General features: G+C 40.7%; 1 protein-coding gene across 4 annotated transcripts in view; it reads right to left on the reverse strand.

Moving 5' to 3' along the window:
• Window positions 1-797: 797 nt before the first annotated feature.
• The window catches only part of TLK2 (tousled like kinase 2), a 103735-nt gene continuing 79283 nt past the window's right edge, over window positions 798-25249 (reverse strand). For all 4 annotated transcript variants that reach the window (XM_065897843.1, XM_065897841.1, XM_065897840.1 and 1 more), the window contains 8 exons: window positions 24649-24730; window positions 20850-20941; window positions 14981-15070; window positions 11143-11312; window positions 9708-9846; window positions 6019-6130; window positions 4065-4172; window positions 798-1897 (listed from right to left, as the gene is read on the reverse strand). In XM_065897843.1, the coding sequence (XP_065753915.1) occupies window positions 1724-1897; window positions 4065-4172; window positions 6019-6130; window positions 9708-9846; window positions 11143-11312; window positions 14981-15070; window positions 20850-20941; window positions 24649-24730 (967 nt within the window). In that variant the 3' untranslated portion in view covers window positions 798-1723. The remainder of the gene's footprint in view (window positions 1898-4064; window positions 4173-6018; window positions 6131-9707; window positions 9847-11142; window positions 11313-14980; window positions 15071-20849; window positions 20942-24648; window positions 24731-25249) is intronic.

Consider the following 25249-nt stretch of genomic DNA (forward strand, 5'->3'; position numbering starts at 1 on the left):
CCACAGGACAATACATCCGTGAACCTCTCTCCAATTTGGAACACTCCATCTTCCCTTATGATCTCCTGACACTGGGGAGAGTGGGGCAGGTCCACAAAACAAACAAAGGTCCTAGAAAATGTGTCACTACTGGCATTTTTCACATGTAAAAGAAATACTAGTCATGAGTCATTTGAGAGCTCTCTACCCTTCCTGACTGCCCTCCCCCCTGCCTAGGGAACTCAGATGCCTGAATGCTGCATCTTTAAATATTTCTGGCTGAGCCCTTTTGCCACATATGTCAGTAACATTCCAAGCTGGCTACCACATGTTCAGACTCTGGCCTCCTTCCCCCTGTACTGTCGAGTGCTCTGCTGTTTCAAGGGCACAGTGGGGCCACGCAGCTCCCATTTCAGCGCCATCTTCAGTTGATCATACATCTCAGAAACAACCAAATTACAAAAAAATTAGTTCCAAGAGAATGTTCATATTTGAAATACTTATTTCCTTTGAGATTATTTTTTAACTTCACTCAATGAATCTATTAAAGTGAGTTAGACAAAGTGTGTGCGCACACACACACCCACAAAACTTAGGGGTTTGGAGGTTGTTTCCTGCCAAAAGATCTAACAGAGGAAAGCTTATGTGCTGATCAAGTTTTAATATCACGGTTAACAAGAAATGTACACCATTTAGCAAGCACACACGAGACTGTGGGCAGGACTCCTGATCCCTGGAGCATCGGGCTCCCCAGCCCATTTTTTGCCTACCTTTGGAACAGTTTCAATAGTTACTACATTCAGAGAATCCAAGAGGACTGCATGGACAGATGAACCTTTATTTAAAAAAATAGCACTTCAAATAAATTAAAAGGGACAACCGTCAAGTGTTCAAATTGTGAAGAAATAGTTGAAAACCTAGAGAGACTCCAAGCTGCAGAGTTCTAACCTCATTCTTTGTCCAATGGCAAAAACCCACACATCTCAGTACTCCCACTCAATTTTTTCCCTACTGAGATGAGGGAAGCAATTGCAAACAGGAGACCAGACGGAGGAGAAAGCTGCATCTGACTGGAATGAACATTGCCACGTACTTGCTAATACGGGTTTCACTTTATGACCAAATGTATTCTTTCAAAAATAAAAAAGGGGGGAGGGAAGCTGCATGTTTTTAAAAACTGAAGTTATTTAGGGATAAAACACTAACTCTAGTGCCTTTAACAGGCAAGAGCAACTTTTTTTCCTCCGAAGTCAAACACCATCCCCAGCCGAGCCTTTGTGCTACAAGCTTTTCAGGAGATGTTACCTAAACTTTATTAAAAGAAAAGAACAAGTTTAAATATAGACACTGGACTAGCCCAGTCTTGTATTTTCAAGTCCACATTCTCCATCTGAAGCACTGCATCAGGGACCCCCCCGAGTCTGCATGTTTTCAAGTTCACAGTACATGGAACCAGTTTTTCTTTTTAATTTTTTCCTCACTCAGAGCAGCCACACGCAGTGGCCGTTGACGCCGGAACCTTGGGCGGGGCCTTTTCCTACGAGGCCTGGCCAGAGTTGCCCAAGGTTTCTCCTCAATGAGAATCGATGCTGTCATGCTCTATGGATGGGAAAAAAGCAAGAAAATAAAAGCACCTGGTACAGGTTTCATGAGATCCATTTGGATTCGCTATGTTCCAAACCCGCTGCTGAATGCCATTAGTCCACTTTGTGTGTGTTGAACAGTTTGTGGCTAGGAGTGGGTCTCAATTCGAAGAACTGTTATTGGACGCCCCAGAGGTTGATGCAATAGCAGCTCCAGCAGGGCTACTTGTGGAGACCGACTTTCGGATGTGAGGAAGCAAGTAGGGGTCACAGGCCAACTGCTGGACGTCGATGCGGTCCTCCTTTCGGTAGGCCAAGCATCGTCGAATAAACGCCTGAAAGGAAAGTTTCTTGAAGAAGCCTGAAGCAGATGATCCTGGCACCCCAAGAGGGAACCCAGGAGGTTCTGTAGCAGCTGCCAGGGCCCAGAACAAACGTCTCCTAAAGAGAAGGGGCTTTAGGGCCTTGCCTGGAAACCAGTAGGCAGACCCAGGAGAGACGTGCCAGACGCAGCACCTCTCTGTGGCCGCTGGTTCCTTCCCCAGTGAAGGTGCCTGAGCCATTCCCAAGGGGGGCACGGGGCATGACCTCTAAAGATCTCTGTCCCCAAAGCACAAAGACCAACGCAAAACTCCCCCTCTCTGCCTTGGCTGATGTGCATGGGCACAGTATAACTTCATAGTTCTGCATCTACAAACCACGGTCTCGTGTGAACTTCCTGAGGAAGTGGAAATTGTAGTGACAAACTATCACCACGTGCAGGGTGAGGAGACCAATACTGACTAACACTACGGTGTGCCACAGATGGGTAAATGCTTTCTCGGTGTGTCTTATTTTTCCCTGAAAGATCAGCAGGCAAATGATCAGGCACTACTACGTCTAAGTAGTAAAGGAAAACCTGAACAGGACTTGTCTCCTCAAGAGTACTGCAGACATGAAAACTTACTGATTCGGAATCCTAACTCACTACCAACATGGAGGTTTCCTTTGTGCTAGATACGAAGAGCTATGTAGCCTCAGTTTCTACAATTTTAAACACAAAGGCCCTTATGTAGATTATCTGTCTTCTCCTATTTCTTAACCAGACAGTTCTATTTAATCACAGCCTTATAATATAATTCTTTTAAATTGAATCAATTTCAAAAAAATCTAAAATATTATCATCCAAAGTCCATCCTTTACATTCGGGTGGTAATGATGCCTGGATGCAGGTCCATTGATCGTAGCAGATGTACCACTCTGGTGCAGGATGCTGACAGGGGGAAGGCTGTGCATCCGTGGATGGGGTGGCTGCGTCAGCAGGGAGTATATGGCAATGCTTTATTTTCCACTCAGTTTTGCTGTGAATCTAAAACTGCTCTGAAAAGTAAAGTCTATTTTAATATATCTAAAACATAAAATGAACTACTGATTTTCTATTTTTTTCATGTTTAATTAATAAAATTCCTGGTTTTTCAAAAGCAAAGACACCTACACATAGTTGCTTTATTAAAGCATTTGGAAAATAACAAATTCACAGAAATGAACATAAGGATCCTTGGCCTTTAAAAATTAAGCTTTCTGGGTTTCCCTGGTGGCGCAGTGGTTGAGAGTCCGCCTGCCGATGCAGGGGACACGGGTTCGTGCCCTGGTCCGGAAAGATCCCACATGCCGCAGAGCGGCTGGGCCTGTGAGCCATGGCCGCTGAGCCTGCGCGTCTAGAGCCCGTGCTCCGCGACGGGAGAGGCCACAACAGTGAGAGGCCCGCGTACCGCAAAAAAAAAAAAAAAAAAAAATTAAGCTTTCTTAGTGAGATACCTGGAGCTGGAAGGTTTTCTTGGGATGGACACCGATCAAATAAACTCCTTTTGCCTTGAACTTTCCCTCTACACAGCTTCCAGGGCAGGCTTTTGAAACAGTAATCAGATCACAAAGCTGCCCTGATTAAAACCTTCAACTGCCTTCCATCAGTTTACAATCTATCCTGCTGCCTCTCCTACTACTCTCCCCTCTGCTCAGCCTGCTCTGTGGACCTGCTAAGCTCACACTCACATCTGAGCTTTACTCACTTCTCTCTGCTCAGAATATTCTTCTCCCAAATCTATACATGGCTCCCACCTTCACATCAGCCAAGACTGTTCAAAAAAGTCACTTCATCACTGAGGCCTTCCCCGACCATGCCATCAAAAAAGGGGGTTTCCCCCCCTCTCTACTCCCTTACTCTGATTTGCTTTCTTCAAAACATTTATCACCACCTGAAACGTATTCATTTTTAGTTATTGTTCGTCTCACCTAGTAAAATGTAAACTCCGTAAGCATAGGGACCTTGTCTGTGTAGTTCACTGCCACACAGTCACAGCTCCTTCTACTACCTAGAACAGTGTCTAGTACTTAATAGGCACCCAATAAATGTTTGTTGTGGGAAGAGAGGGGGAGAAGAAGGTAGGGGTTGGACAAATTACCCAGAGAAATAATAGAGAAAGCAAAGCAGACATTTCTGCTGGCCAATGGATCAAAACTTACCTTTGCTTCGGGTGTTACTACTGGCTTTGGCGGGAACTGCACTTCAGTAGCTTTGAGGATAGTATTTTCTTGTAGAATGTCTTGCTGGGACTGGTTATGGCCAAAAGGCTATCATATAAAAACAAAACAAACAAAGGTATGCCTCTGGTTAAAATTAGAGAGAACACAGACTTCCCAGGTGGCACAGTGGTTAGGAATCTGCCTGCCAATGCAGGGTACACGGGTTTGAGCCCTGGTCCGGGAAGATCCCACAGGCCGCGGAGCAACTAAGCCTGTGCGCCACAGCTACTGAGCCTGCGCTCTAGAGCCCGCAAGCCACAACTACTGAGCCCACGTGCCACAACTACTGAAGCCTGCACGCCTAGAGCCTGTGCTCCGCAACAAGAGGAGTCACCGTAATGAAAAGCTCACACACCACAACCAAGAGTAGCCCCCGCTCGCCACAACTAGAGAAAAGCCCACATGCAGCAACGAAGACCTGACGCAACTATAAATTAATTAATTAATTGAGAGAGAGAACACAATTCAAAACCAAAGAGAAAGGAAAGGAGAAGACACATCTCAACAAGAACTGCTAGAATGAACTTTGGAGATGATCTCCTCTAATTCTCTCATTTTATAGATAATGGATGGAAGGGCTCAGAGCTTAAGTAACTTGCTCAAATGCTAACATCTAGGTTAAGGCAGAGCTGGGACCAGAAGCAGCACCTGCTACGTCACAGCACCTCTGCTAAGCTTTGCTCACAGCAAAGATAATGAAGATGCAGAGCAGGAACCAGCAACCTCTTTTGCCCTGAGTGATACCTGTGGGCTTAAGCAATATATATGTGTGCCGCTGACAGGCCCGAGACACAGATGAAGAAATGGAAAGGAAGTGAAAGAGGAGAGGGGTACCAACAAAGTGGGGAAAAAACAGAGTCGGGGCTACTCAGTGAGTGGCTTCGTCTGTGCCACAAATTGCTATCTTCTAATAAACTCCTAAAAAAATAAGTTCACACCTAGTGTCATCTCTACAGTGTTTCTACCGAGATCACGATTCTTTCTAGATAACCTCTACTACTATTATCAGCCGCACTTCCACAATATCAGAGTATAAATAATAATTAAACCCTATTAGTTCTGAATAGTTTCCCCACGTTAGATAGGTACCATAAAGAAACAAACCCAAGGAGAAGTTAAAGAGGAAGCTGAGATCTGAATTAAGAATTTGGTCTGGAGATTGTAATCAAAATATTAGGAGTCTAAGGGAGTTGTAGAACTCCCAAATGGCTTAAACCCACAGCCCAATGGGGAACGCTAAAACACACAAACACACCAGTAGCAGAAATAAGAATATAAATATACAACTGGATCCCAATATATACATTTATACAAGATATTATGCTCATAAGGAAAACACAAATGTGACAATTCATTAGATGTAGTTTACCATCTACGTTTTTACTTACGCAAATAATATATCACCTTTACCAGAAGTAACAGACAATGAGTACTTTCTGATGTCACCTACCCGGTACAGAAATACAAAGCATGCTTTTATTAAGAAAAGCTCTAACTAATGGGGTGGTTGGCAATAAGAAGCCTTGCAGATTTTTCAAGTTTCAATTCTTGGGACCCTTAAGAATGGCTCTTGGGAAGACTGTATACTTTAGTAAACTATTTCATATATTTCCCTGTACATATTATCAGAATCAAAACATAGACTGGATCTGAAAACAGCAAAAAGTGCATGTCTTCAACAGCTCCGCAGAATTCATTAGGTGCCCTGGGACTGAAAATTTCTGCTTATGCATAAAGCTTTTATAATTGAAGTCTGTATTTTCTTCAAACCACAACTTTCAGGATTCCATTCTGTATAACCCAATGATTAACTCCAAGAGAATAATCCACACAATGCCACCATGTACATGCACCACCTAAGACAGAAGCCACCACATCCAACTGTCTTCATTACCTTCCTTCCATAAAGACACTGGTAGAAGATCACACCCACTGACCAGACGTCAACTTTATTTGAGATCTTTGGTGGTTCTTTCCCAACCACAAAACACTCTGGTGGTAAATACCTGGGACAAAAGGGAAATAAAAATTCTTAGAAAAAAGACTGTATAAATCTAAGACATTTACAAAAAGGCAAAATAAAGACCCCGTTAGAAATAAAAATATCTGAATCTTAACAGTTGAAAAGCCAACTTAGACCCATCTGGATAAAGTAGATGAAAAGACACTCTAACTTAAGGAGGCAGCAATGTCCTATTATAAAGCCTTAAAATACATGTTTCTTACTTACGGACAGAGGTGAATATTGTCCCTAGTTCCTACTTTACCCACCCCAGCCTCCTTTCCCAGTGCTGTGCCTAATATAGGTGTCATTCAACAAGTTTTTAAAAAGAGAGGGAGCACAAAAGAAGTGCACACAACAAACATTAAAATACAACTAGAAGTGGTGTGGTTTCCTTTCAGGCTGGCAGAAGATGTCTCCAAAATAAATTACTCCTTTAAAAGTCCAAATGAATTCAGGACCCAGTACAAATCTGAGGGGAGTGGCTATTCTGTCTGCTTAAGGTAGACTCTTTTGGAAATCTAGACTAAAAATAACTACAATTATAGTCAATGGTGACATTAAAGTTCATATTATGAAAGGATATTTTACATTCCCTACTTTAAGAGTGATCAGGGGCTTATGGAAGACTAACAAATAGTGCATAAAAAGCCAAACAAACTACCAGTTATTAGCCCAACTCAATCCTCATCTGAATTCCTTCCTTCCCCACCCACCCCTGGCCTCTAAAAAGACTAGCTGGACAGCCAACCACACCAAATTGTATGGTGTGGCAGGTAAGTGCCTCTTAGCATTTAGGAAACAAAATAGATATGTTTCTCCTCATTGTCTGGAGTCTTCACCATGGCACAGCTGGAAGGCAGAATTCTGAAGATAACAAATTGATTTCTGCAGATTTCATGCTGGCAAAATCAATTCTGTGAAAAACTATTATAAACCCTGCTGTGCTTCTGGTATAAAAATCTAAATGTATAGCTGGAAGAGAATCACAAGAGTTGAGAGGCAGAAAATGTTCAGATGATGGGCTTTTTTTTTTTTTTTAAAGAATTTTAGTTTCAGGTTGTTCCTTTTTATTTTTAACAGTCATTTTTAAATGATTAAGACCACTGACCTAGATTATTATTTCACAATGAAAGCTTTTAGCCAAAACACACATTGAAAAGTGAAAATATAGACAGAGAACTCACAAAGGGGGGTGGGGGAGAAAGGCAAAGAAATAAAAATATAGACAAAAGAATCTATTAAAAGAACAGCTCTTCCAAATGCCACTAAAACCTCCCTGAACCGTAAGTTTTCATGGTTCTTGATTCTTTAATATACATAACTTAAATATGATCTTGGATAAATAACAAATAGAACCTTGATTCTAAAATGATTTTTTTAATGTACTTATAACTCTTTGGTGGAAGCAGTAGGGAAAAAGTAAGTTCTTGTTTGTGGTGAGGAAGAACAGAGTTTGTTGGACTTCTCCAAATGCAGAGCAATAATTTGGCCAAATAGACACTGTCCCTTAACAGTACAAATCTGGCATATCACTTTCTAGGAGTCAGTTTCCCCAACTATAAATGAAGAAATACACTAGTTCTTCACCCAAATAATAAGCATTCTAAGTCCTTATCAAGGACTCTGGGAGGGAGAGTAGAAGACAGTTCTAAGATACTACACTAAATTGTATTTAAAAAACAAAGTTGCATACGCCATCATGATAAAATCCTCATAGAGAAAAATGATTCTCAAGGCCTAGTCTAGGGGTTCCTTATTTAAAAGTAGTATTCCACATAGAAGAATTCTGGAACAACCAAATGCCGCAAACAATCACTTAAAATCTGTTATGTCCCCCCATTCTATCTATGTGTCTCTGGGACATAATACGAGGATGACATATTGAGGATGGTGATTATAAACACCAATATGGAGACTTTTTAAACCTTCATAGAAACCCATAAAATTAATTTTCTCAGTAGCTCCCTCTGTACTTTACTCTTTATTATGAAAATAAAATCTTCAAATATGATCTAAAGTAGAAAGAATCGTAAAATGAACCACAAGTAAACATCATCCAGCTTCAATAATTGTCAAGATGCGGCAAATCTTTGCTCTTATACACCCCTCTCCACCTCCCCCAAACAGATTACTTTGAAGCAAATCCCAAACATTATATATTTTTATTTAAATTCCAACCACTGAATTTTATAGCTTAGCAAATACAGCAATAGGCAGCAATGAGATAATTAATTTAAACATGAAAAATCTTTACCTTTAAAAAAGAACAAGCTATCAAATGAAAAGCTAAAATCCAAGTTCTGGTGAATTTATATAGCAGAGGTATAGACCTGCTTCCAGAATTTCCAACAACAGATATTTTTGTATCATTTACTGACAGGAACCCACAACCACCACCAAGTGAATAAACACTGTAAATGTAGCTTCTATTTTAAACCTAGAATCTCAAAGTTTTAATTTAGGGACTGATTTTCACTATAGGTACCATCTCCGCAAACAATACGGAGCAAGGAAAGTTGAAATTTTGTGTACATGGTGTTTCTAGCAGGATATGATTGAGTCTTTCTTTAATATGATGGGAGTGGTAAGACCAGGACTGACATCCCCCTCTTCTCTGTCTGTTTCAGATCAACAACCTCATTCCAAGAGAGTCACTAATCTCCTAAGGGCCAGGGCCCTCCAGTCTCAAACATAAGTGACTTGGCCAACTGACCCTGGGGTTTAACAGTATGTATTCCCCCTCCCTTAGTGCTACTGGAGGCTTTCCCATGTTCAGAATTACACATTCCAATGTATGGCTTTGTGTCACCACCGCAGACGTGAAAAGAAAGCTCTGGTAACATGCCTTTACAATCACAAAGCCAAATGCCTGAGCTGCAGGTATCTTTTATGGTTCTCACTGTCAAAAGTAATACTCAGCAGAGTAGGATAGGGCATAGAACAGGCAGGCAGAGCTAGCTGGGGTGGGGTGGCTGGGGAGTAGATGAGTGACAACAGATGGGAAGAAATGTGGCTCAAAACCTTTTAGAACGTGGCTGCCAGAAATGGACAAATTTCTTGGTAAACCATGCTTGCGTTTTCCTGTTTAGATTTCAAGGGATGCTATGGTTATTTTACATCCTAATCTTCATAACTCCTTAGTTCTTGAGAGTCCACGATCCTCAGGCAACTCTAAAAACAAATCCCTCATCCCATGAACTCATGAAGAGAGAGACCTGCATTTGAAATTCTGAAAAGAATTTAAGGCCATTCTTTACATACGCATGAGCAACCTCATCCTCTATCTACTCAGTAGGGGCAAACCTACGGAGGAAACAAACAACTCAAACACGTGGCCCCACATAATCTCTTTCTCAATGGTTTTTCAAGAACAGAAAGAAAAATTAAGACAAATTCATGTAAATACAAAGAGTCAAACTGTTGAAAAGACAGTAAATATTTGGAGAGGAAAGTCTACTATGGTATACAGCATTTTTGCCTAAGCAGACAGGATGTAGTTTAATTAATAATTACCAACACTTCAGTATAGCACAGCCACATCTCCATCAGCCAACGTGACGAATCTCCCAGATACCTACCAGTAAGTACCAGCACCTTGTGATGTTAGCTCCATGCCATCCACTGAATTGTAGCTATCATCATCCATGATCTTGGAAAGACCAAAATCTGTGATTTTTATCTCTCCACATGCTGTACCATTTACTAAAAGAATATTACCTAAAAAGATAAAAAACTTCATGAATAAAAAACTTACTAATTAAAATAAACCAAGGTAATAACAGGCAAGAAGAGGACAACTGAACTGAAACTCTTACATATAACAGCAAACATTTAAATCTCTGGAATAAAACGATCTGGACTCTGGATGCTAGGGGAGAGTTATAAGTGTCTGGCGGCAAATTTCTCTTTTCCAAGAATCACCTGCTTAATGTGCCAAAACCACCACTATGAGCAGTGGAAAAAAATAATTAACTGGCCAAAGTAGAGTATCACTTCTATGGTTGGTCAAAAATAGTGGGAAAGTTACATCCGAACTTTCAGTAAGGATCTCTTAACCACCCTGTTTAGGACAGTAGTTTCGGCGGGGGCGGGGGGGAGGGCGGGGGGGAGGGCGGGGGGGAGGGCGGGGGAGGGCAGGGGGGAGGGCGGGGGAGGGCGGGGGGAATCAAAGAAACCATACAAGGGAATCTAAGCTAGTACCACAGTGCCACCTACAGCTCCTGGGGCAGGAAAATGTAATGGATTCAGTGACAGAAAACCCAATCACACAATAGCCATCTTTTTAAAAAAATCACTTCATTGTGATGAATTTTTTAGTCATTTGAATTATACTAGAAAATTAAAGAATAGTGAATAGTGAGATTTAACATGTAGCTATCAGAAGAGGAAAGCAAAGTTAACAACCGTGCCCACCAGGAGGTAAATGGGAATCTTCCCAACACCTAAGCTCAGCTGGTTAGAGCTGTCTACAGACAACACAGGCAGACTTCTAAGCAACAGCCCAGAATGACAACAACAGACAGAAGTAAGAAGTCTAATTGCTCTCTACTCTACTGGCGACTATCAAAGTTAGATAGTAACCATGAGAAAAGATGGAAAATTCCACTCGGAATTTAATGAAATGGGAGGCATATGTGTAAAATAATTTGTTAATGTGGGGGCACTTATCAGAGAGACTTGGAGTAGAGGAACTGCTACGCAGTGTGAGTAATGGGAAAAAAACAAAACCGAGCTTGCCAGAGCAGTTCTTTCTTAATCGGACTGACATCATGAACTGCCCTGGCTCTAAGACAAGGGCATTGTTTCTCCAGAGCATTTAATACAACCCACCCTCCTAATAAACCCAGTGCTGTGTGGCTGGGACTCTCTTATTCCCACTACCCAGGCAATTTAAAGTCAGATGTTATTAGGCCTTCTTGGTCCCCGGCCAAGTCCCCTAACTTTATAAAATTAAAAGTCACTTATAAGACCAAAGAAATACTACCAATACTGTCTCCTAAAAATTAGACATACCTGGTTTGAGGTCATAGTGTATGATGGGAGGTTTTATTTCATTTAAGTACTTTAAAGCATTCACAATCTGCATGATAATGGATCGGGCCTCTTTCTCCGACATTAATTTGTGCTGTTTCAGGTAGAAGTCCAGATCATTTCCCTCACAGTATTCCAATACTGTACAAAACCTAAACATAAATAAACCAACATTTGACCGTGGGATAAGAGCAAGCAGATTAAGTCTAAACCAGCCCGACTGAAAACGTCAGGTCATTAGCTTCTCACTTCTTTCTTCTTTGCTCCTTAAAATATCCTTCTATTCTTTATTCAGTGTTAGCTAACTGAGTGGTTTACTGGAAGAAAACTGCTTACTCTTTTGGTGAAGAGCGTCTGCACCCTTCCTGTTGGAACCTGCTGTGCTAAAGTTCACCCAGGGCATACCTCTCCTTGAATCAAGACTATAACAATACTGACAGGAACCGTAATGTATTTAAGCTAGATACCTCTTTTACTATCTACACAATGCTCCATTTCTAAACAAGTACCTTATGATCAAATACACAATTGTCACTGCAAACATTTTATATGCCCTCAAGTGCTGACAGTGAGGAAGAATCTAGGGTTTGCCTAGGTCCCAAGGGCTGGTTACATACTACCTCTCCTGCCAGATTGGCACATACTATGATTTCTCTTTGCTAAACACACAAGGTATAAAAGAGCTTTTTAAAGTACAGTATTGATGGTTCTAACAAATGTATTATTACACAGTATGAGTTTTTTTCTTTCACTTATATCAGTATATCATACAGACCCCAATTTTTTTTTAACATCTTTATTGGAGTGTAATTGCTTTACAATGGTGTGTTAGTTTCTGCTTTATAACAAAGTGAATCAGCTATACATATACATATATCCCCATATCTCCTCCCTCTTGCGTCTCCCTCCCTCCCTCCCACCCTCCCTCCCTATCCCACCCCTCCAGGTGGTCACAAAGCACAGAACTGATCTCCCTCTGCTATGCGGCTGCTTCCCACTAGCTATCTGTTTTACATTTGGTAGTGTATATATGTCCATGCCACTCTCTCACTTCGTCCCAGCTTATCCTTCCCCCTCCCTGTGTCCTCAAGTCCATTCTCTACATCTGCAACTTTATTCCTGTCCTGCCCCTAGGTTCTTCAGAACCATATTTTTTTTTTTAGATTCCATATATATATGTTAGCATACGGCATTTATTTTTCTCTTTCTGACTTACTTCACTCTGTATGACAGTCTCTAGGTCCATCCACCTCACTACAAATAACTCACTTTTGTTTCTTTTTATGGCTGAGTAATATTCCATTGTATATATATCATACAGACCCAAATTTAAAACTACATACCATTCGTGCCACTAAGGGTCATGTGTCTATCTTCCAAGGCAGTTATAAGCTAAAGGAAGGTTTCCTGAGAGATGAATACCTTTTAAACTATTCTGTGACAATATGGGTAAATCACTCAGGGTCTAGCTGGGAAATAAAAACCAGTATTTAAAACAGAGGGGCTTTAATTCAGGGAACTAATCCCAGAAATGACGGAAGAGCTGAGAAGACAAAGTGGCCAGTGAGCACCCCAGAAATCATCTAGAGCAGGAAGGCATTAGCACCCTAAGGCCAGAGGGCCAAAGGGAGGAGGTGGTGCAACCAGAACCAGACTCACCAAGGGAAACTGCAACCACAACTGGGCGGAGGGGTCTCCACCCACCACCACCTATCTCCCCATTGGCTGAACCCCACTGAATAACAACTGACAAAGGAGCCTGGTAAATACGCCCTGCAAGGGCCAACTCAGCTAAGATTAAAGAGGCGCAGGCCTAGCACTATGGGGCTCTGGGCAGTTTGAGGCCTTCACAGAGCACAGGAACAAAATGCGGACACACACAGTCCTGTGGGATCCCCAAACTGAACAACAGCTCATGCTTCTTATGAAACATAGCATGTCCTAGCATGCTAGCACCCTATTTGAGAAAATATGCCTAAAATTTATAGATTCTCTGATCTGATATGCTAAAATCTGAGGCAAAGACTCTCATGCTTAGTGAATTTATTCTGGACCCAATGCAAGCTGAAAATAAAATCTCACTTTTAATACCTAAACAACCCTCAGAAGACTTTCTAAAACAATGGTCTGACTTACTTTTGATAAAAATTCACCATACACACAACAGGAAGAACAAAGTAAACAACTTAACAATAGCATAGAATCAACTCAATTTCTCAGATTAGTTAAAAGTGTGTATACAATTCAAAACAGCAGATAATCCGAGTCATTATATTTATTTTTGAAACGATTTTTGTACTTACATTTGGGGGTGCGTGTGTGTGTGTGTGTCCTTCCTAGTATTCAAGGAACTTACTGAAAGCAAAACAGTAAGCCACCCTGTGGAAACCTGCTCTCTAACTACAGTGGGGTTTTCTGAACCCCACTCCATGCTACACAAATGACTGTGCTGGGTGCACCCGACTGGAAAGGGGAAATCCCTGAGTGGATGTTTCCAAAGGGAATTATGGTCTCCCTTTGGGTCACTTCTAAATGCCGGCCGGCTCTCTGTGCAGCAACCTCTGAGACAGTTGCTGTCTGGAACAGGCTGAACAGCCTGAGAGGTGGAGGGAAACACTTGTGGGCCAGACCTAGGTATGTTCTCCTGATTCATTTCAGACTCCAACAGAGAAAATGTCTCCAAATGCTGAAATATTTCTAAACTCCTGGATAAACCGAGAGGCCTAGAGCTTACCTATACCAAGTAATGAAATACAACAATACCTACGGTTATTAAAGATCTCAGACAAGTCACTTAACTTCCCTGGTCCTCAAATCTCCACCTACACAGTGAGAGGGCTGGACTGAAATCCCTATAAGCCTCTGAACCAATGCATGTTTTAGGATGCGGCACTGGGCTACGCCACGTTCATTCGCATCCTGCGATAAAGTCACGTTGCTGGCACTTCTTCGAAAGGCCCGTCAGTGCTCATCAGGATGGGGCAGAGACTCTCTTGACTGGTGCTTCTCGGTGGTACGCTGGCACCAATTTGTGCCAGTTTCTGAGAGCTGATAAATTTTCAGGACTTTTGTGAGCTGGCTTTTAAGCCGCTGGTAGGATGAATGGATAAACAAAAGGTAGTGTTATCCATACAATGGAATATATCCAGTCACAAAAAGGAAGTACTGATACATGACACAAGAAGAACCTTGAAAAAACACCATGCTAAGTGAAAGAAGCCAGTCACAAAAGTTCACATACTATATGATCCATTCATATGAAAGTCCAGAATAGCAAATCTACAGGTACAAAAAGTAGATTAGCGGCTGCTTACGGCAGGGAGTGGGGGTGGAAGAATAGGGGGATGATAGCATAAGGTTCAGGGTTTCTTTCTGAGGTGGTGAAAATGTCCTAAAATTGACTACGGTGATGGCTGCAATGTACATATCTGTGAATACACTATAACCCACTGAACTGTATACTTTTAAATGGGTGAACTGTATGTATGTAAACATGCATCGATAAAGCTGCTTTTTTTTTTTAAATTGGACATGTTCAGAGTATTTATACCACAGAAATTGGCAAACAGTACAAATCAGCCCTATGCCTCTCCCCACCAAGCTGGTTGTTAAACATTTACCAGCACGCAACAGCACACACCCTGTGGCCAAGAGACGTCTTGCTGGCCCAAATCTGAATTCAAATATGATCATTTGCCCGTAAGTATATTTGGTCCCCTCAGAGAGCATTTCCTGGACCCAGATTTAAACTCTATTCCATGAGTAGTCAACACACGGCAAGAAAATATTATCTGCTAAGCTAAAATGGCATAGCACTTACGAGTCAGTGTCCAGTGAAAAGTAATCATACAGTTTAACTATTCTGGGATGATCCAGTTCTTTGTGAATCCGGTACTCCCTACATGCATGCCTGTAAACAAAATGGAAAATTAACATTTTGCGTTTTGGCCTGTCTCTTAGAACTCTTCCAGGATACTCCTAATTTATTCTCTCACTTCTCCATTGTTCCCGAACATTCATTCCATTCAGGTCCATCTAGTCCCCTGATCTTTCTTCATCTTATTTTCTCTACCAGTATCTACCAAGCTGTTGAGAAAATAGTAGGTGCTAACCTTTTATCCCTTTCAAGTTCATTCTATGGTAATCTCATCTCTTTTATATTTATACCCAAATATCAGAACTTTAAAAATTATAAAGACAGCATTTTTTTCTTTCCTCTAAAGCTGATAGTTTCTATCTATAAATGTTATATATCCTGGGGTTACATCAAGGGGATCAATTTTACCATGTAAATTCACTGGGTAAAAGGATTACCTGTTAGAAAAGGCAATTAGCAGTGCTTTGTATTTGTTTGTTTTTAAATCCTACTCCTTACAAAAAGAAATTTAAAAGACTATCAGCTTTACTTTCTTTTAAGAAAATGCTTATTTGATCAAAAGTTTGAAATTATGGAAACCCTAGTTTTCTTATAACAAGAATATATACATGTGTGTGTATGTATGTATGTATGTATTAACATCTTTCTTCTTTAGTACTTTTCCAATTTAAAATTATTTAGTAAGATTAGGAACAAAAATGTACGATATAATCTGGCAAATTCATATACTGAATTTTAAAAGAGTAACATTTAGTTCTCACTTACAAACAGAGTAATAGGATATTATTATATTTTAAGTAATCTAGCACCATTTAGTTTGGGGCATTTTGTTGTAAGACAAGAGTCAGAAAAGGGAAACTTTCCATAGTATGATAAAAAAAAAAGTGTGTTATTTTCTGAAATGTACTCTAGCATGTCAAAAATACACAGAAAGTACTCAACCAAAGAAAAACTGAGGAACAACTAGGGGAAGAGGGAGGGGAAGGATAGGAATCTAAAAGTAATTAATTCTTCCCCAATGGAAATTTGTCTGACTAGGCTTATTTTTCAAGTGGCCATTTTTGGCAGTTTTTGCTTCTTCTGATGCTTAATTTCATCAGCATCTTTATGTCTTTCTGAAAAGAAAAAACTTTCCAGCACTGAGGCAGAGCAGCGTTAGAACACAGGAGGCACTGGGATCAAGAAACCAGGCTTTGAGTCTGAGCTCCATGATGCCCCCTCTCCGGCCTTGTGGGCCTGCACCATCATGGCAGTGGACTGGAAGTTTTAAAGGGAGCTCCCTAGATTTGGATGCCTCCCAAGAGAAGCTAAGCAAACGTAGCTTTGACCCAACTCCCCATCCCACCAAAGCAGCTCCACACTGTCCTTTTTTACATATCAAGATTCCACGGGTAGTGCAGTGATTAAGAATCCGCCTGTCAATGCAGGGGACACAGGTTCAAGCCCTGGTCCAGGAGGATCCCACATGCCGTGGAGCAACTAAGCCCATGCGCCCACAACTACTGAGCATGTGCTCTAGAGCCCACGTGCTGCAACTACCGAAGCCTGGGTGCCTAGTGCCCATGGTCCCCAACAAGAGAAGCCACCACAATGAGAAGCCCACACACCACAACGAAGAGCAGTCCCTGCTCGCTGCAACTAGAGAAAGCCCGTGCACAGCAACGAAGACCCAATGCAGCCTAAATAAATAAATAAATAGACAAACTATATATATATACACATATATGTGTGTGTATATATATATATATATATTCCACAGGACAGTCCAGTGCTTAAGACTCCATGCTTCCAATGCAGGGGGCACAGGTGTGATCCCCGGTTGGGGAATTAAGATCTCACATGCCACACAGTGCAGCCAAAAAAAAGATTCCATGTAATATTTCATTTGGTAAAATAAAGGTGATGCTGTTTCTAAAAAAAGAAAACAAATTTAAAAACCTATGGTCTAAACAGATTACTGTTAAGTCATTTCTTACTTTCACACACTATAAATCTATAGTCCTCTGCCCTTTTAACTTTTTGATTTTTGTGCTTTTCAAAGTAGAGACCAATTTCTCCATCATGGTATAAAAAATAGAGGAAAATAAAGGAGGCAAAAATTATGAATCAAAGAAAGTGGTAAAGTCCTCACCAACTAAGAAAACTTTCTGTGTGTCACTGAAAGCACTCCCTCAATGTCACGTCAGGCTCTAAGGCCATTCCTTACAGTTCAGCAGGCAAGGCAGAGGCTCTGCCATGTCCTTTATATGTTCAACTTTCAACTAAGCATCCAAGGGATTAATGTACTATAAATACAGAAACTTAAATAGAAGGCTGGAAGAAACTTATCCACTAAAGTGTTAGTCTTTTTTTTTTTTTAAGTGTTAGTCTTTTACTCTAAGTGGATCTATATTTAGACTTTCAATAATTTTATCCTAGAAAATTAGAAAAGAGTATCATGCAAGAGTATACTAACTACTTTGGACTTCCCTGGTGGTGCAGTGGTTGAAAATCTGCCTGCCAACGCAAGGGACACGGGTTCGAGCCCTGGTCCGGGAAGATCCCACATGCCGCGGAGCAACTAAGCCCCTGAGCCACAACTACTGAGTCTGCGCTCTAGAGGCCGCAAGCCACAACTACTGAAGCCCGCGCGCCTAGACCCCACACTGCAACAAAGAGTAGCCCCTGCTCACTGCAACTAGAGAAAGCCCGCGTGTAGCAACGCAGCCCCCACCCACAAAAAAAGAGTATACTAACTACTTCAGATACAATTATTTCTGTGGATAGTTTTATATGAAGTTTTTCCTACCATAAAGTTCTTAATATGCTATTTTGGGGAGTTAAAGAAATCGAGTAATACCTATTAATGCTTTAATAATGCAAAAGTAAAACAATCAGTTTACTCTGTGTTTGTGGGGAGAGGAGAGGAAAGGGGGTATAGAACAGAACTCAAAAATAAACAATACAGGGGCTTCCCTGGTGGTGCAGTGCTTGAGAATCCGCCTGCCAATGCAGGGGACACGGGTTCGTGCCCCAGCTCGGGAAGATCCCACATGCCGCGGAGCGGCTAGGCCCGTGAGCCATGGCCGCTGAGCCTGCGCGTCCGGAGCCTGTGCTCCGCAACGGGAGAGACCACAACAGTGGTATGCCCGCATACCGCAAAAAAATAAATAAATAAATAAACAATACAACAACCTTCTATTTTCTTTGAATTTTTCCTTCTTTTTTACCCAAATAAATGTTCTGATTCCAGATGGGGCTTGGAAGTCATCCCCACAAAGTGAAAAGCAATCAAAAGACCTTACTGCAGGGTAACAGTAGCATTTTCATATTTCATAATGTTACCACAACACTGAAGTGTACTACTTTTCAGTTTAACACTGAAGTTTTGAAGCACTCTCTAAAATCTGTTTGGTGCCTGATATAAGCCTCCTTAATTTAAGTTCAAGGGAGTTAATAACATTTTGCTAATTCACTATCATTTGTAGCCTGAAATTCATCAGTATGATTTCATATCAGTTAGCAAGCAAAATCTTTCAAAGAAAGGTGGAAGTGCTTTAAGAATTTCCCCTCAAGGATGAAGAGGTCACAACAACTTTGCACACCCCCTCCCCAGTGTGTCTGTCAACTGGGAAACAGCTCCTGCCCAGACAGCTCCACAGAAGGTGCTCAGGAGTCAGGACTCCCGCCTTGGTGAGGAAACAAAGAATAGGAGGGCACCACTGCGAACCACAGCTGAACCGGTACAGAACTCAGAAAAACGAGACTGTCCCCTTCACTTGCTCTGTGACTCCATCTGGTAGACAAATGTGAAAAGAGAACCAATCTACACCCGTCAGGACTCAAAACAGCTTGCCAAATGTGTCAAGGAGGTGCATGGTCCTGACTTCAATCCCTCACTGCTTCAAAAGGCTACAGTGGGGGCTTCCCTGGTGGCGCAGTGGTTGAGAATCTGCCTGCCGATGCAGGGGACACGGGTTCGTGCCCCGGTCTGGGAGGATCCCACATGCCGCGGAGCGGCTGGGCCCGTGAGCCATGGCCGCTGAGCCTGCGTGTCCGGAGCCTGATGCTCCCCAACGGGAGAGGCCACAGCAGTGAGAGGCCCGCGTACCACAAAAAAAAAAAAAAAAAAAAAAGGCTACAGTGAGCACAACCCCACCTGCAGTCACTACAGTATTCGACACCAGCGCTCTCTTTAAGATCAGCCTGAAAGCTAGATACTGAGACTAGGTAAAATCTGTATAAGTCTCTGCACAGGAACTACTTCCTCAAGGTTGACCAAGGTTGTCCCCTTGTGGAGTCAGCTGGTTTGGAGTGGGCAGTGCACACAAGCTGCGGCACAGGCTCCGAGGATAGCTGAAGGGTATTTTGGAAGAGATGCAGGAACCGTTCCTATACCCTTAGGTACTCTGAGTCTCAATATAATAAGGACATTTCTCGCCGCTTTTCTAACTGGTCAGAATAACATGTGGTTTCCTTCTCTCAAGTGCTCCCTGGCATTCGCTGCCGCGTGCTGTTCGTCCCTGCGTGTCAAATGCCTGGAATGTACTTATAATAAGGTAACTGCTCCTCAGAAGCATCTGGACTACAGCTGCCTCTCACATAAGGGATGCATGAGGGGTGCCATGCACAGAGCACACATCATCCATTTTCCTACCTCTGCTAAGCCCCATTCCTCTTAATGCCACAGGAACCTTCTCTCCCCGAGTGCTGAGCACCACTGCCAATCTGCATGGAACAGCAAGAGCTCCCAGGTCCCGGATGAACAGTAGGTATAGAGCAGGAGTTGCCTTGCTCCATGCCTGAAGAATGGGTTGATGATGTAGAAATGTTTTATTTTTCCACTAAGACTTAGAAGCTAACTAAAAGTTGGCTAAAGTCCACTGCCTTTTTCCCTCCAAAGTACTATTTATAGGAAAAAAAAACAAAACTGCTTTTATAGAAAGGAGGTAGACTGCTTTACATCAAAAGGGGCTGTTTCCTCCTTTCAGGGGTAGGACATGTCTAATGTAGTACTTGTACCTACCAAGGAAACAATATTAAACCCAGTGGGGATCCTAACACCAAATTAAGTCTGCAAGGCCTCCAAAGCAAGTGAACCATGAACTCCAATGTTCTGAAGCTCAGAGGAGAGACAGGCAAGGCCTGACATCAGTGGAACAAAGACATTCACACCCGCTCATGTAATAACTATTCATTCTAAAGAGCCACCCTCTCACCCCGTACCCCAAGCACAGATGAGGGCCATCATGAGTGGCATTCTGAAGAGGGGAAAGCACAGCGAGCTGGACGCTGAAGACCAAGAACTCTGAGATGGGCAAACTATGATGGGGAAGGTGAGCTCAGCACTGAGGGCCTGAACAAGTCAAACAAGTACCACCAAGGCACACCAGGTGCCCCGCATTGTCTCCTGTTTACGACGAGGTGACTGAAGCAGCAGACAAAGCCCCACCCGAAGCTCCCCAGGGTCCCTAGACCACAGAAGAACACTCTCACATCTGGTTTCTACAGACAAACAACAATAATTTCTGAGGCTTTACTTGTTTATTATAGCTAATTTTAGATGCTCAATGGAAGGGGATGGTTAAACCCACTGGCTTTGGATTAAGGGAAGTCTAGATTTAAATACCAGCTCAGCCATTTCTTAACTGTTACTCAAATTCTTTAAGTATCAGTTTCCTTAGCAGTAAGATGGAAAATTTATTCACTCTCCTAGGACAGTTATGAGGATTAAATGAAACAACAACAATGCATGTAAAGCTCTTAACACAGTGCTCAAACTACAGCTATTATTACTAAATTTTGAAAAATCAGACACTCTAATATCACTTACTTGTGGTAATTCTCCTTTTTCTCATCTCTCCAGTTTTTATTTAACTGGTGAATTTTCACAGCTACATATCTTTGTTCTGTTAGATCAAATGCCTATAAAGAAAAGGAATAAATTATATTCTGGATAATGCTAACGAGAATTACAGGCAACTGACTTGAAGCTTCTGTTCAACAGACCAACATACTCCAAGTCCAAAATGCATTATTAAATAACAACAACAGTGGACAACACAACACACACTTGTTTCAGAGTTGCAATCATCTTTCTTGAAACTTGTGATCAGATAATTTAGAAGTCTCCAGACGCACTGGCACCAAAGGGTTTAGAAAATAAAACCAAGCATACACCACAAACAGAAAGACAGCCCATGCCTTAACAGTCACTTCTAAACAATTCTCTTTCTGGACATCATCTACCTTATTTGGGACCTTTCTTCCCTAAGCTGGCTCTCATCCCTCAGCTGACACTGGGACCTGACATTCTTCAACAGTAAGTCCTGCCACTTTTTTTTTTTTTTTAAAGATTTTTTAATAGGTTTTATTTTTAGAGCAGTTTTAGGTTCAGAGGTCCTGCCACTTTTGAAATGCTAGGGACATAGACTATCTGCCTCCTTGAGAAAGAAACCCCCAGGATACACCTCTTTGCTAATTTACTTAATCCCACCCCTATATACTGGATAAATAAAAAGCAATTTTGGATCGCAACTATGTCTGAAGTTAGTCACACCAAATCACTTCTCCAGCACTGTCCAAAGAAAGGGACATACTTTCCCCAAAGACCACCACTGCTGGCAAGTTCCACATCAGCTAGGTAGTGCTATATTATGGGGTGAAAAAAGGTAACGGATAGATTTTCAAAGATGCCTGGTGTAAATCACAATTTCAAAAAAAGTAAGTAGCATTTTACAATAGATTTCCCCAATACAAAAGAATTTACTGAGGAACTCTTTTAGAATGAATAGTTCTTCCTAGGTTTTAAAGTTCAGATTAAAAACTTACTACTCCAGTTTCAACACTATTACCACCTATCTGTCAGTTTCCACAAATGTTTGAACAGATGAAGGCAACACGCACAGGATATACAGTCCATGAATAGCGGTGATTACCGTTCTACAGACCTTTTAAAGATGTAAGCTACCTCTAAGAAAGCACAGGATACAAGAGAGGCCTGATTATAAAAGAAACTTCTAATTTATACCAAATTTAAACCAGTATTTTTTAAATATAAAAACCATTCAATTCAAACAGAATATCTTATTTCACAGAAATGGAAACTTTTGAACTGTATTTTTCTTAGAGTCTGAATGAAGTCCACCTGTATGCATGTATCCATCATGGCTATAAGAGAGAATCATTTCAAGCTATTAAAAGCCAGATTAAATACCACCTAATTTGTAGGAGCACTAATGAACTACAAGTGTCATTTTCTCCAATTACCAAACCCTATTTCTGAATCCAAGGCACTGTGATCCACCACTAATCTAAGAAGGGCTTTTGGAGAGTGGAGAACAGCAAAAGAATAACTACATTAATGAACACATCATTGTCAGAAGCATTTAGATTTCAGAAGTGTTAAAATGTTTGAAGGATACATTAGGAAAAAATCACTAACAAGTAACTGGGAAGCCCCAAGAACCAATTTTGATGATCTTAAAAAAGGAATAGTCCCACTTCTGGGAATATAGCCAAAAGAACTGAAAGCAGGGTCTCAAAGAGATATTTGCATATGCACGTTCAAAGCAGCACTATTCACAACAGACCAGAGGAGGAAGCAACCCAAATGTCCACTGACAGATGAATGGATAAAGAAAATGAAGTATATACATACAATTGAGGGTTATTCAGCCTTAAAAAGAAGAAAATCTTGTCACATGCTTCAACATGGATGAACTTTGAGAACATTATGCTAAGTGAAATAAACCAGTCACAAAAAGACAGACACTGTGTGATTCCACTCGTATGAGTTAACTAAAAGTAATCAAGTTAATAAAAACGGAAAGCAGAATTGTGGCTACCAGCGGCTGGGGAGAGAAGGAAAAGGAGAGCTGTTGATTAGTGGGTAGAACTTCAGTTATGCAAGATGAAAAAGTTCTGGAGATCTGTTCCACAACAACATGAATATACCTACTACTACTGAACTATACACTTAAAAAATGTTAAATTGGTAAATTTTATGCTATGTGTTCTTTATCACAATCAAAAAAGTTACCAAAAATAAAAAATAAACTAAGTATATGACTCAAGAATGAAAACAAAGAAAGCAGAAAGAAAGAAGGTTTGAAAGCAGAAGTTAATGAAATAGACAACAAATCAAATAGTAGATCCGATCAACAAAAATAAAAAGTTAATCTCCAGAGGAAAAAAGAAACATTGACTAACCTCTGGCCTATCAGTCAAGAGATACAAAAATAAACATTTCATAAGAGAAGAGAAATAACTAAGGTATGCATGATATTTTTAAATCAAGATGAAATAGGATGATTTTTCAGAAAAAATGAATTACCAAAACTGACTTAAGGAGGGGGAAAAAATCTGAATAGCTCGATATTTGTAGAAGGAATTGAAAAGGTTGTCAAATAGTTTTCCTCTAAAATGACACCTACCCAGGTGATTTTATGATTTAGCTCTAACAAACTTTCAAGTAGCCAACATGTAATGCAAAGCATTCCAGAACATGGGAAAAGAGTAATTTCACAACTCATTCTAGGATAACTATGACATCAAAGCTAGACAATGCTGCTTGCACATAAAAGACAACTATAAGCCAGTCCCACTTATGATCACAGATTAAAAATATGAGCAGAATATTAGAAAATCAAACCCAGCAGTACACTAGAAATATTCTTATAGTTCTGGAAATGGAAAGTGATGATGTTTCACAACATTGTGACTGTACTTAATGCCACTGAATTGTACACTTAGAAATGGTTAAAATGGCAAATTTTGTGTATACATCATCACAAGAAAAAATTAACATTAAAAAAAGGGAAAACAGAACTAGTTTTTATCTGAAATAAAAACTAATTATTTTACTCAAAAGATTTCCTATATAAAAACTCATGGGCATAATATAAATCATTAAAAGTGAAGGTTACACCTTAGAAAAGAGAGAATTACCAGGGTCATGCAGTAAAGACCACTTAATAAACCAATTCAGCATTTAAAAGCCAGGTGCCAGAAACATCTAGAGAAATTCAAGGAGGCTGTGACTGGTGAACATGTTATATATCTACAAGTATATTTAAAACAGGCCGAATTCCTCATTTAGGGAAAATCAACTGGAGGCTTAGTATTAGTAGCCTGTTCTTTGCTGGCCCAACTGAAGTACTCTAAGCCAGGACAATCCTTCAGAACACCAGTGCTACTAAACACTCTGACTTAGAAGATGGGAACATTTTAAAAGCAAAAAACAGGTTTTCAAAGAATTAACTTTTTAACACATCCATTTTGTAAAAACAAAACAAAAACTTATGAGAATAAAAGTAACACTCATCTCTAACAAATACAGATGAGGCAGAAAGATTCCATTATTCAGAAATGAGTGTTGTTTTCCCTTCCTGTTTTTTCTTTTAAAATCTGTAATTATTTACTTTTCAAACTTGAAAACAGGGTAAAATATTGAATCCTGCTTTAGTCAACAAGTTTACTGGAAGTAGTTCTCCCAAAGATAAAGGTTCTTAAAAGTTTTTGGAATTTTAACCAATAGATATCAACCCAGAGTTATATCACTATTCTAAATGATCTCCAAGTTTGTAATAACCAATAATTTAACCCTCAGTCCCTGTAAACTTCATACTTACCTTGTAAACTTCACTGAAACCTCCTCTACCCAAAAGATGTAACAACAAATATCTGTCATTTAGCGTTGGATGATCTTTAAATCTGTGGAAACAGCAGATAGATAACAACATCCTGAGGTCAAGGACTACACAATTTTCCATGTTTGCAAAATTTCCAGAATATCTAACATGTTATACACATGACTACAGATGCTGCCAACAGTTTGGCAATCATCACAATATAGCTAATTCTGAGCCTAAAGTAAGTTCTATAGTTCAAAGAGACAGCATAATTACAATGAACAGCATTAGCTGTGGAGTCATGAGACACAGGTGCCAGTCTCAGCACAGCCACAATTAGACTACTGACCTTTGTTGACTTCCCTCCCTTTCTGCCCTGCTGTAAAGGTGGAGGGCGGGAGCGGGGAGGAGATAACACTAGATCAGGGGTTTTCAAACTGTGCTACTTGGGTCCTCCAAACCATTCAAGAACCACTCGTTCCCACCATTCCACAACTACATACAATAAAATTCCAAGATAGTTTACATGGCCTTTAAAACAGATTTCATTATAAAGTGAGTCACATGTTCTACGTGCATTCATTTTCTCTCTTTAAGTCTT

This window comes from Phocoena phocoena, chromosome 19, assembly GCF_963924675.1.
Source record: "Phocoena phocoena chromosome 19, mPhoPho1.1, whole genome shotgun sequence".
NCBI lineage: Eukaryota > Metazoa > Chordata > Mammalia > Artiodactyla > Phocoenidae > Phocoena > Phocoena phocoena.